The sequence below is a fragment of the Myxine glutinosa genome, chromosome 8, assembly GCF_964187855.1.
Source record: "Myxine glutinosa chromosome 8, kmMyxGlut1.1, whole genome shotgun sequence".
NCBI classification, from domain to species: domain Eukaryota; kingdom Metazoa; phylum Chordata; class Myxini; order Myxiniformes; family Myxinidae; genus Myxine; species Myxine glutinosa.
The window spans coordinates 59,833,862-59,846,679 of NC_136268.1; the positions used below are offsets into that span (position 1 = coordinate 59,833,862).

At 42.4% G+C, this 12,818-nt stretch overlaps 2 protein-coding genes across 2 annotated transcripts in view; one reads left to right on the forward strand and one right to left on the reverse strand.

Annotated features, from left to right (window-relative positions):
- LOC144893281 (uncharacterized) overlaps positions 1-12,818 on the forward strand; it is a 1,021,022-nt gene that overhangs the window by 482,572 nt on the left and 525,632 nt on the right. The gene's annotated exons all lie outside the window — the stretch shown is intronic.
- The window catches only part of PIWIL2 (piwi like RNA-mediated gene silencing 2), a 171,794-nt gene that overhangs the window by 16,242 nt on the left and 142,734 nt on the right, over positions 1-12,818 (reverse strand). The window contains exons 12-15 of the mRNA XM_078782829.1: positions 12,474-12,577; positions 8,959-9,054; positions 5,124-5,240; positions 247-335 (exon numbers count right to left, since the gene is read on the reverse strand). Of these exons, the coding sequence (XP_078638955.1) occupies positions 247-335; positions 5,124-5,240; positions 8,959-9,054; positions 12,474-12,577 (406 nt within the window). The remainder of the gene's footprint in view (positions 1-246; positions 336-5,123; positions 5,241-8,958; positions 9,055-12,473; positions 12,578-12,818) is intronic.

Genomic DNA, 12,818 nt, shown 5'->3' on the forward strand with positions numbered 1-12,818 from the left:
GTGTGCGTGTGTGTGTGCGTGTGTGTGTGTGTGTATGTATAGTTTTTTTTCTGCTAACATGGTTTTTCCTAACCCCTAGGGTGGGGGGTACATGGACATACCCAGGAAGTTAAGTTGTGGGGGGTGGGGGGGTGCATGTAAACCCTACTCAGCCCACGGACTAGAGTAAAAAAGCACACACAAGCTGAAATGTATAAACAGTCCGAAAGAATGTGTGTGCAATTTTGAAAGAGTGCAATGCATCACCTGTTCAAGCTGGCAACAACACCTGCCACCGAGCACATTCTTTTTGTAGTGTCATGGAAAACATCCATTCCCACAATCATGAGTGATTTCTGTCAAAAACACAGAATGGCCAAGGTTGAGATGAGTCAAGTTTTGGCACATGACAAGTCACTAATAAAGAACAGTCTGTAGCAGAAATGTTGGATTGAGATATTAGTATGCATGGCCAATAGCCAATAAATTACGAGTTTGAGGGCTGGTTTTGGTTTCAGAGGAAATTCATACGTGCTGCGAACCCCTTAAAGGGAGCACATGCAGTGAAGGATAAAATATCACAACTCGAGGGTGAACCATTGATGCCATTTTGGCTTTCACGGATGTGTTGAGATTCTGCCTAGACTTAAACGGTAGATGTGCTAACATCTGATCATGAGGTCGGCAGTGATTTGCTAATCACGCCATTAAACAACATGGTTGGTTAGGTCGAGGCAGCCTGACAATATAGGTTGCATTTCAAATGGGGCAAATAAATGGTCTTGTCAATTCAGATGGGGTAATAATGACTGGTTTCAGATGCATGGATGAGGTAAGCCTGCTGTCCCTCTTGTGGTTCAACAGCAAGGACCATCATATTGTCGTGTGGCCGCCTTTGATGAAAATCAGGCAGTCACGGAAGCCTACCGCGAAGGCCTTAGCTCTCGAGGCGAAAATTCAATGGCGGACTCGGATAGAAAGCTATACAAAATTGCGCGTGGTGGAGGGGCGGCACAAGACCCCTGCAGTCTTACCTGTTCTCGGGGCATCTCCAATGCCGCTGCAAATTGAATAAATCACACGGAAAACTGGGTTCAGGTATATACAGAAAATAATACAAGGGTTTATTTTACAATGAATAGCGGGACAGGAAAACAACGCGCCGGTAAATAAATGGCCGAATCGGGACGTCCCCACTCACAGATTTCGGATACAGTACAAAGGAATTGAATTAATAAAAGAAACGTTCGTTATGTATTTGTGAAATGTGGTGCATCCTTATCTGTCGGTAGTGGTGCGTTCATCAACCAACGCGGCTCCGTCCGGCCCCGTTCGTACGCCACCAGGCCTCGAGCGACCCGCTCGCCCCGGCCCCCGTCTGTTCAGCGGCACGCCTCGCTCCAAGCACCGCACCAACGCCGATCTCCAACACGAGGCCGATCTCCGACCCAAAGGGGCCGATCTCCAACACGAGGTCCAGCGCGAAGAGAAGCAAAATGTCGTCGAGCGAGTCCTTTTGTCACCTCGGTGTGACGTCACTCCTTTCTCTGCCCCAACCAGAGCCTCGTCTCTCGAATGTTCCGACTCCGCTGGTGCCCTCCCATTGGCCAAGTGCTTCCCGCCCTGTGGTGTTGCTTGCCCCTCCCCTGGTCAATCAACAGTCCTCCTGGGCGTGGCTCCCAGCCTTGCTCGAGGCTCGTTGCTAGCCCAGCTGGTGGTGTGGCTGGCTGCGGCCCATGTGGCGGTGCCCCGATCTGGCTTCCTGCCTGTCAAATCAGGGAGTCGTTGTGGTAAGGGAGGGGAATTATTTAATGAGTGCACTAAAGACCCATCTAAGTGTTTAAATGGGTGCGTTGTCATAAGGGACACAGGTTTGGCGACAGAGGGGACGACGAACAAAGGAATCTTATCCATAATCCCTGTACTACTTAGCACGTCCCGCTCCCTCGTGGCAGGGACACCAATACAGCTTATACCGACATCCGGACTAACCACAGAACTTAGTACAAGGTAGATTCCCTATCGCGACAGACGAAGCATGATACCTATACAGATCTATCTGGCTCTAGATATTCCTCTACCCAAATTCATAACAATATTTTTGGAGGACAAAGACCATCTATAGCTATACCATAATGGTCAACGCTGCACTTCAGCACCACAACACAAGCCAACTTGCTTGAACTGACCTGCATGATGTCCTGACTTAAATCCAATTTAACATGCTTGGGACATCTTCGATAAGCATGTTAATGGTAGTTAAGTCCACCCACATTTTATCGTTGTAGGATGGTGCAACATACCACAGCGATAGCTATATATCTGATTCGGTCGATGACAAGGCAAGTAAAAGCTTGGTCAATGGTGGTCACGGACATTATCAAAAGCATTTATGGCAATTTAAGATTGTCTGTGATCATTTATAGACTAGCATCGTTGCCAATTTTCATGCTCGCTACAGACAGCCATTTTGTTTCACCAAGATTTAAAGCTTTGGCCCACACCGATACCATGCATATTCATGGAGTGTACAGATCAGTATTATGGTCCTCTACACCCAGAAAACGTGAACACATTTGAATGAAGAAGAAACAAGTGGGAGGAATGCTTTTCAATACATGTCCTCTACATGCCATGACCCAAAAGGGCATAAATAACTCCATGAAAAATTAGCAAAACGCCCCGAACCGCAAACTTGTTCTGTAACCGATCCCACTAAAGCCATGCACCCAGTTTCAGTTGAATATATTAAAGGGAATGAAAAGAAAGTCTGGAAAACCACAGGTGGGATGGAGAGACAAACGGAGAGCAAGCCTACAGACCCCTCCAGTTTGTTGCTCTTTTTGCTATGAGCATAAATATACATATGCTCACACAGTGGCACTTATCCTCAATATGCAATGTCCAAGAGGAAAGCTTATTGTTTTCAAGAGGTCAGAGAAGAGGAGGTATGACTGACATTTCAGTGTAAATGTAATGAAAATAAAAACAACATATAAAATTAAGTAAATTCTTCACATGAATAAATAATGATCAATGAAAAAAAAAATTGCTAAAATAAGCAAATTGATGACGTTTTAATTTTGAAAATAATGTGTTTTTAAAATTATTGGCTGAGAGCAAGTAGCCTTAATCTCTCTTGCATATATGCCTGTGGAACAGGGCCTTTGGGACATTTTATATTGTTAATGTTTGCTGCCCATTTGTAACCAATTTCATTATGAAAAATAATAGTTCACAAATATTAATGAAGGACCACAAACAGTTTAGTATTTTCAAGATCACAATCAATTCTGTTTGACAATATACATGAGCATGCTTTTAACTGGTCTAAATCAATGGGTAATTCTGTTGTTAAAAGGTTTTTCTTTTAACTGTATTGTGTCTGATTAACTGTATTGTTAACATCATGTATTGAACCACCTGTATTGTGTCTGATTAATGATATGGTTTCACAAGGTATGGCAGTCAAGGAAATGCACCATTGCTGATAGTAAATGATCTGCTTTCACAAATTTCCACCCCAGTTAGACAGAATAATGTTCCCACATCACATGTATCAAAAATATTCAAATCTGCTTGAAGGCACACATCATGTTAAGAAATAATGTATACAAACAAGTGATTGGAGGAAAATTGATCAAAAAGTTTCCATATTAAAACGATGTTCCACATTTTAATGAAAATTAATCCACTTTTGAATTATAAATACTGCAGATTGGCAGATGAATTTCCATGGATTAACTGTTTTAATTATCTGAAAGGAGCCCAGGTGAGTTGACAAAGAAGGACAACGATTATATTGTTATGTTTATGGGGGGTAGGCAATGCAATACCTTAGTCCAGGTAGAATTGTATAGTATAGGAAAGAGTGCTCCAAATGTCGCGATTAAGAAGAGCCCTGATGTACCATAAGTCGGGAATCCGTTAGAACGGATGTCGTGCAAGTGTATCTTTGTCCCCATGACGAGGGGTGGGGTTATGTTAATTAGTTCGGGATTAATGGTAAATTCCCCGTATGTAAATCGCCTCTGCACTTTTCCCCTTGTTCCTTATGACACCACAAACACACCACCAGCAAGCAATCGGCGCACAGTAACATTCAATAAAAACAACCGGAACAGGACATTGAACAATACCGCTGGCGCTGCCAGCCGCCACATCGTAACACCAAGAGTGCAGAGGTCCGTGAGGCCACGCCCTGTAGAGCAGTGATTTGTTAGGGTACCATAGAGCGATGAGACGGAACTCGCTGATAGGAGCATGGCTCGACGTCGTCAGATGATGTAACAGCCCTGGGTACAAAAGACTTGGGTCCCGACATTTTCCCTCTCTCCGGGCTGGCCTCCATTACGAGCAGTTGTATATCCCTCGAGCTTCCTGGTGTTCGTGGAAGGCGGACGCAGTCGCGCATTTTGTCTTAGTGGTCCATGGCTTTCACCGGTTCGAGCGACCGCATTGTCCTTTCCATGGCTCGTCGGTGTTGGCTGTGCGTCGTCTGGGTGCACTGAGAGACATCGGTGCTGTGTGAAGCAGATGACGAGGACGAGCGCGGCTGGAGTGAACGAGGCCTGGCTCCCACACACAAACTGCGCGCCAAGGTGTGTTTTCCCGTGCAGGGACGCGGGGGCCTGTGACGATCCGAGCCGATCAAGGGGACCAGAGCTAAGCGTGTGTGTGTACGTACGTACGTACAAACACACACACACTTATTTCCCAGTTATTTTTCCACTTGTGTTGTTTACGAGGACGTGTGGAGGGGTCCCTCGATTAGGAATCGTAGTTTTATCGTGCATTATTTCGTTACCGGCATTTCTTTCAATAAAGCTGGTATTTTTGCATTATAATTCCGTGTCGGTTTGAATTGATTACCAGGGTGGTGGACGTCCGGTGGGATCTGTACAGGTAAGAGTTTCGCTAACCCACATCCCCCGCGTGTATTCACACCGCCATTGGATTAAACGCCTTGTAAAGCTCGATCGGCTATCCCTCCCCAGGGGTGTTCAACCCGGGAACGCGACAATATTACAATATTTTATCTTGCGATTTTTGCCGAATTTCAAAACCTCCTTGTGAGCCCCTGTATAACAATTTCACAATGTCATGAGGCATCTGGAAGAGCAGATCAAGAAAACTAAATTTACCAAAGGGATGTTCACAGACCACAGGACTCCACCCATCTTGCAATTCATTTGCAAAACCACTTTCTGTGCCACACTCCGGACTCTCTTGGGGTTACTAATTGTTCGGGTTAGCACCACCTGTTTAAAAACAAAAGCATGTATTAAAACCATTACAACAAATCTTTCACCTAAACAGTATACAAAGTTAACATTCAAAAAATGTTTCAATGAACAATAAAGATGATTCCAGCATCCTCCCAGTCAAGAATATCATCCTAAAAAACTCAAATTGTGCAAAGCGATTGTGAAACTACCTCAATCTCCCCCACAACCACCTGTGATCTCAATAAAATGTGACGGTAGGCTGAGAAATTTTCTGTGCAAAGGAACATACCCCTCCCACCTCCGAAAAGGGTTTTAGGGGCTCACATAATTGTTGCAATGCAGGTTACAACGCTTCTGTGAAAGCACTGAAGTCATATGAAGAAATGCACATCAATAACTAGGACCGAAATGTTATCCAAGTAACTGATAATTTCATCTGCACCTTAACCAACAAAATATATTGCATTATTTGCACCCTCCTCAAAATAAGCTATAGAGAGCGGAGAGACGTGGCGGAGATAAGAGACAAAATAAGAGACAAAATAAGCGGAGAGACGTGGCGAAGACTGTGATCGTTTCCGTGAACAGGATGTCAGAACTAACACCACGGACCTTTCAAAGACAATAGTCCACCACGTCAACCTGACCGCGGACAGTATGGACCAGGTGACAGGTGACAGTCTCTGGAATCCAGCTCCATTATGGCACCAGAGACCCAAAACGTAAAGAACAAAGAACATGATTTTCAAACTCAGTACACTTGAACTAAGTGGATTCAATGAGCGTTATTATTCCCTTCAAATCTAACTGTTTCATCCTTCCTTTTTCTTGGCTTTTTCTGTCTCTGCCCTTTAATTGTCTTTTCCTTCTATTCACTCGTCTTTCTTTCTCCTCCCTTTATTAACCCCTGCATACTTATTTTTGTTCCCTTTTCCCACCGTTTTTTTTCTTCTTATTTCATGGGTGAAACTGCAAAGGTTTAAAAAAGGAGAACAAGCGTTACGCCTAGGTCCCCCGTCGGTGAAGTGATTTCAGTTGACAAAGTGGAAGACGCAAGGCGGCCATCTTGGATTTTGACGTGGCGACCCAATTTTCAATAGCGTTCTCCCTTATGCATAGATACACCCACACACCACATTAGAAGTTCGTATATTTTTCAAGATATTTCGCTCACAAGGTTCAGACATATATATGGTGGCGGCCATCTTGGATTTTGACGTGGCGACCCAATTTTCAATAGCGTTCTTCCTTAATATGCCGAGATACACCCACACACCAGATTAGAAGTTGGTACTTCGCTTATTTTTCCAAGATATTCGGCTCACAAGGTTCAGACATACATGGTGGCGGCCATCTTGGATTTTGACGTGGCGACCCAATTTTCAAAAGCGTTCTTCCTTATGCGTAGATACACCCACACACCAGATTAGAAGTTGGAACTTCGCTTATTTTTCAAGATATTCAGCTCACAAGGTTCAGACATACATGGCATCAATCAGACATACATGGCGGCGGCCATCTTGGATTTTGACGTGGGTTGCACCCACACACCAAATTCGAATGCGGTCCTTCGCTTATGCACGCACGCCCGCACGGATGGACGGACACACGGGCGGAGGGGAAAACCATAGTCCCCCTTTCGCTCCGCGGTGCGACGGGGGACAATAACTAGAGCTTCCAGGGAAGCAGAACTCAACTGAACTGACTGGACAACAATCCATAAATATTTGTGGACGTTAAAGTCTTAACGTCGTTTCGGAGCAGAAAACAATATGGCGGCCTATGGCGGCCATTTTGTGACGGATCGGGTTGGAATGCAATAGCAACCTACCTTGTGTGGCAAGGGTTAAACATTCTAAGTTTGATCAAAATCTGTTAATATTTGTGGACGCAAAAGTGTTAGTCGTTTTCATGACCAAAAACAAAATGGTAGCCTAAGTCCGCCATTTTTCAACGGATCGGGCTGAAATGTAATACCAACCTGGTCCTTGGGGTAAGGATGCTGCATGTCAAGTTTGATCAGAATCGGTTAATATTTGTGGATGCTGGAGTGTTAACGTCAAAAAGTTAACAGACGACAGACAACAGACGACGACGACAGACAACGGACGCCGGAGGGTTCAGTATGTGATGAACTCAACTGGACTACCGTCCAGTTGAGTTAAAAAGAAAATGCTTAGATTTGGGAAGGAATCTGATTTCAAACATGATAAAATAATAAGGTAGATGTTATTCATAGAATACCCCGTGCAGTAAACTTGGTGTGAGCCAGCTGTTGTTTTTTAAGTTTATTTTTTAGGATTTTTTTTTCTTTGATTCAATATGGATGCCAGACCACATGACTGATGACATCATAAATTTACATTCTCCAATATAATTGTTGTGGAGATCACAGAATAAATTTCAAACTGATCGGACTAAGGGGTTGTACTTATTGAATTATGACGTCGTAATGAAGGCACCTGTGACATCATCATTAACATAACGTATTCCTTCTCCATGGGGAGTACTTTACAATGAGCCATGTTTAAATTTTTTCCATGGAGCAGTTTCAGAGATAAAGTGCAAAGTTTTTCCGAGATGGCGTCCATATCACGTGGCCATTGACATCATAAATATCATTAAAAATTATACAGAAGGAGGCGCTCCTATGGTGAAATTTCCTGTCAATCAGACTAACAGTTGAAAGGAAAACTATTTTTAAAGGGAACTAGAACAATGCGACTGTCGCCAATATGCCTCTGCAGAGTCCCACAACGGGTATATGCCATCGTTCACTGTCCTAAAAAGAAACAAGTTTGATTTAAATCCCTTCAGCTGTTTTCAAGTATCACATTTTCATCAGACATTACAGGCTTCACATTGATCGGTGAAGCAGTTTCAGAGAAGGGATTAAAAAAAAATATCGGCTTTCAAGCTAATATGGCTGCCATACCACATGACAAATGACCTTAAAAATGTACTTTCTGAAAATGTATGGGTAGGGGATCACATTTCTGAAGTTCCGTGTTGATCGGATAAGGTTCGTTTTTCCATCCAAGATGGCTGCCAAACCACGTGACCTACATCATCATTTTCAAATTATATGCAACAGTGCTGTTAGATGATATTTGCAACATTTAGCATCGATGGGTGAGCGGTTTCAGAGATATAATTATTTAATATTTTCCTTCAATCCAACATGGCTGCCAAACCATGTGACCTATGTCATAATGTGACCCATATACTATGTGCATGCAATTTCAGTTCTTTGGCTTAAGGAATTCAATTAAAACATTTTTGGCTGGTATACCACTTCACCTATGATGTCATCATTATCATGCTTTTGTTCCCCATTGGGAGAACTTGACAATGTGCCAAGTTTCAATTTTTTCCATTCAGCAGTTCCCGAGAAATAATTTTTAAATTATTTGCTTTTAATCAAAGATGGCTGCCACACCACGTTACCGATGACATCACACTTATCATAAAAACATTCTGCTTGGGTTTCACTCCTACCCTGAAAGTTTCGTCTCAATCGGACATATGGTTGCTGAGAAAAACGAGGTTTAGTCCGTACGGATGGACGGACAACCCAAAAACATAATGCCTCCGGTGACTTCGTCGGCGGAGGCATAATAAACTCGCAAAATGTCGGCGGAAGGGACATACATACGTACACACACTGGACGGACAGACAAACGTTGTTCCAGACAGCTATGCCTTAAAACTCCTGGCTACGCCTTAAAAATAAATACACCTGCAAGTATACCTGAGATGGCACGGGTTGCTCTACGCAGCAAAGACGCTTCACAGCATTATAGCGGTCATCTCGCATGGATGGAAAAATGCACATCACCATCTGTACCTGTCAAGGAGAAAGATGTAAATTTCTGTTTAAAAACACGTTTCATGTAAATTATAAAGCTTTGGTGAAGCAAATGAGTAACAACAAGAGTTTTTGATCAATGGATGAAATCAACAGGAATGTTGATCGACGTATGCCAGCAGGTGTGGGAAGCAAAGAGAAGCTGATGTTTTGAGCATTAACCCTTCATCGGAACAAATAAACGAAAGGGTCAGAATTTACAACTGGCTTGAAGTTCCCATCTGATGGATGATGTGCTCTAAAATTTAGGATCCTCCAGCTTTATCAGGATTTCAGCCAGAGTGGAAAACCACCAGCACTCTCCTACTGCCTCGAGATGGGAAATCAAGATTGAACAACAACAAAAAGACATAAAATGTCATAGCCCCCGTAGTTTTCATAATTTTGCTGTACAGACTTAAAAGCTGCGAGGTGGCCAACTTTGTTTGGATTACCAAAAAAAAAAAATTCTGCATATGTATACTCTCATGTATTGTATTTGTGCCAAGCATGGACAAAATCGGGCATGCAAGTCAGATAAATGGTTGGGGACACATTTAAGTAACAAAATTGCCGCCAGTCGGCCATCTTGGATCTGATCTTGAAAGAATATGACGAGCATATATAAGCCATCATTAATTATCTGTGTGCTAAGTTGGGAACAACACCAGTAAATGCATTTCCGAGAAATGGTTGAGGACATGTTCAATACCGGGTATTTTACAGCTAAAATAGCCACCAGTCTATCAGTTGGCCATCTTTGATCAGATCGCAAAATAAAGTGAGGTGCACGTATATGCCACCATGTACTGTGCTTGTGCCACGTTTGAACATAATCGGACTAAGCATGTCCGAGAAATGGTTGTGGACGTGTTCAACATCAGGTTGTTGTTGTTTTTTACAACTAAAATGGCCGCCAATCGGCCATATTTGATCGCATTGTGAACCAAAACGATGTGCACAATACCATCATGTATTGTCTTTGTGCCAAGTATGAACAAAATCAGTCCATACATCTCTGAGATATGCTTGCGGACGGACATATGGACGGACGAGACCTAATCCATAAGTCCCCGTTTTGGAGTAAGTCCAACGGGGGTTAATAATAACAAGGCATGCTCAACTCAAGTTTATGCTCAACTTGGATCACAAGGTTAAAATGAGTTTTCTCAGGTTTATATGTAGTAAGTACGAAAACAAGCCACATAGCAGACAATCAGTACTTTTCCCAAATTTGCAGAAAGGGATAGACGAAACAAACCTGCATGATAAACTTCATGGTTCAAACCAATCCACCTCAACACTAATGTGTTTGCTCCAATTATCCTTCAAGTGTTCTGTGCCACAAAAACAGATGTCTTACCATTCCTGCAGCCAGAACACGGTAATCTCAAGGAGTCACACGTCTGAAAATTGTGTGCCACGAAGGTGGGAATATATCAGAACAAACAAAACTCAATGAGTCAGGTCTGGACTGTAAAGTTGGCACTTCAAATGTTTTTTGAAAGATGGCCTGTGCAACAATAAACATTGTGCACAGATGTATTGTCATAAAGGAACACAACCACCCATGTCATAAAGGAACACCACCGGAAGAACATTATTCGTCTTTTCTTCTTGAAAGAGTCTCGCGATTTCCAAAACAGGCATAACATTCAGCAGCGATTGTAACATCGCGAAGGTGAGAATGAATCAGCAGCGAACCCCCAAAAGTTATCATGACATAGCTTGCCGAGAGTCTAGTTGTGCATAGATCACTCGTATTTTCAATGCACATTATTTGTGATTATGTCCCCAGTCGTAAACGTTTTATTTAAACACAAATTACCAGACAAATGCAAAACTCTGCTGTTATATATTTCCCAAAGCTGAAAACGTATTCCAATTAGTTTATGGCAATCCAAGGAGCAGAAGTTTCTGGCAATCCAAGGAGCAGAAGTTTCTGAGGACCAATCTGGCAGACAGATTGAACATATCCAAATATGACATTCATAGCACTATCAAAATAAATATTAACTTTACAACCCACCAAAATGTAATAGACCTTTAATTCAGCAATTATATCAAAACGACCTCAATCTGGGCAATTGTTTACAGAATTATGTCAATCAAGGGTTGTCTGTCTGGATGAGACTTGTGATGATGCTTGAACTCGATGACTGCGGAAATGCCTTCCTGAGGTCATGCAGTTGTATTCTTCCATTCCTTGAATATGGTAAATACCTCCATTTAATGCCATCCTGATGCCCATGCATTACCTGTTCGATTCCACTCTGAATGAATGAATGAATGAATGTTCCTCTGGGAACTCTTCAGAGGGAACTCTGAAGTTCCTCCTTATTCCACAGTCCCACCTTCTTCCCATATATAGAGCAGTGATCCAAAAAATCTCTTGTAGTGCATATGCTTGTCCTGTCTGTTTTATCCATAACAAGGCATTTAACAGTTGTCCATCTCTTTTCCACCATTTTCCTCTCATCAAATGTTCGGGTGTTGACCTCTCATTTTCTGGCATCAGATTGTCCATGAGGCTCAAACTTTGCATTAAAAAAACAAAAACAGAACAGCGCTCTTCGACGCTTTTTTTTTTTTTTGTATACTGAATCGAGGCTCGTGAAAGAGCTAAGATGCGACGTCCACCGATACGCCTCTGCCCACATTATACGTACTTGTACAAAACTTGATTTAAATCCCTTCAGCTGTTCTCAAGTATCACGTTTTTACCTGACATGACCTCTGACCTTTGATGCCCAAATCGAGGCAGTTCATCTTTGCATCATAATATATACTTATACCAAGTTTGGTCAAAATCCCACCACTGGTTCACAAGTTAACTTGGTAATATAATTTTTAACAAATTGGACCTCTGACCTCTTGAGCCCAAAATCTCATCCAGTTAATCTTTGCATCATTGTACAATGTACATACTTGTACCAAGTTTGACTTGTTCCCCTCAGCCGTTCTTTAGTTATCACAGAAACGAAAACCTATCACAGACACTGACCTTTGACCTCTTGATACCGATATCTAGTCAGTTAATCTTTGCATCATAATACATATTTGTACCATCTTTGATCAAAATCCCATCACTGGGTTCACAAGTTATCATGGTAACAGGATTATTATCGAACATGACCTATAACCTTGTGACCCCAAAATCGAATCAGTTCATCTTCACATAATTAGGTATACCTGCACCAAGTTTGACTTAAATCCCTTCAGCCATTCTCAAGTTGTGGTAATGAAAACCTGTCACAGATGCACAACCAGAAAACAGAGCATCTGGCGACTTCGTCGGTGAAGTCATAAAAATTTAAAAAATACAACACCACCATTGTCACATAAAACAGCAATTGCAGATACTCCAATAGAGCATAGATAAATCCACCAGATGACCAATTCAAGTTTGAAAGACTCACAGATGGAGAGAATGAGCCACTGATATTGCGAATGAAAGTCTCAGTACGATCATTCTGCTGCTCCACGTACTGTGGTTCGGCAATCATGATACCCATTTGTGCCCCTGCTCCGATCATCATGTGAGCAAAATCCTTCACTTTGGATTTATCCCGTAGGGTGCATAGAATCTGCCAGTGCTTCAGATGTATCTGCATAAACACATGTGTACATACGAACTCTAATTTGTAGAAGATCAACACATTTACTCTCAATTTTACCTTCTATTGTGTAAAAGAAAAGTAACAAACTTGTTTACAGTGTCAATGTGAGGCCAAAACACAACCTCCCTCTGCCATGCTTTGTTG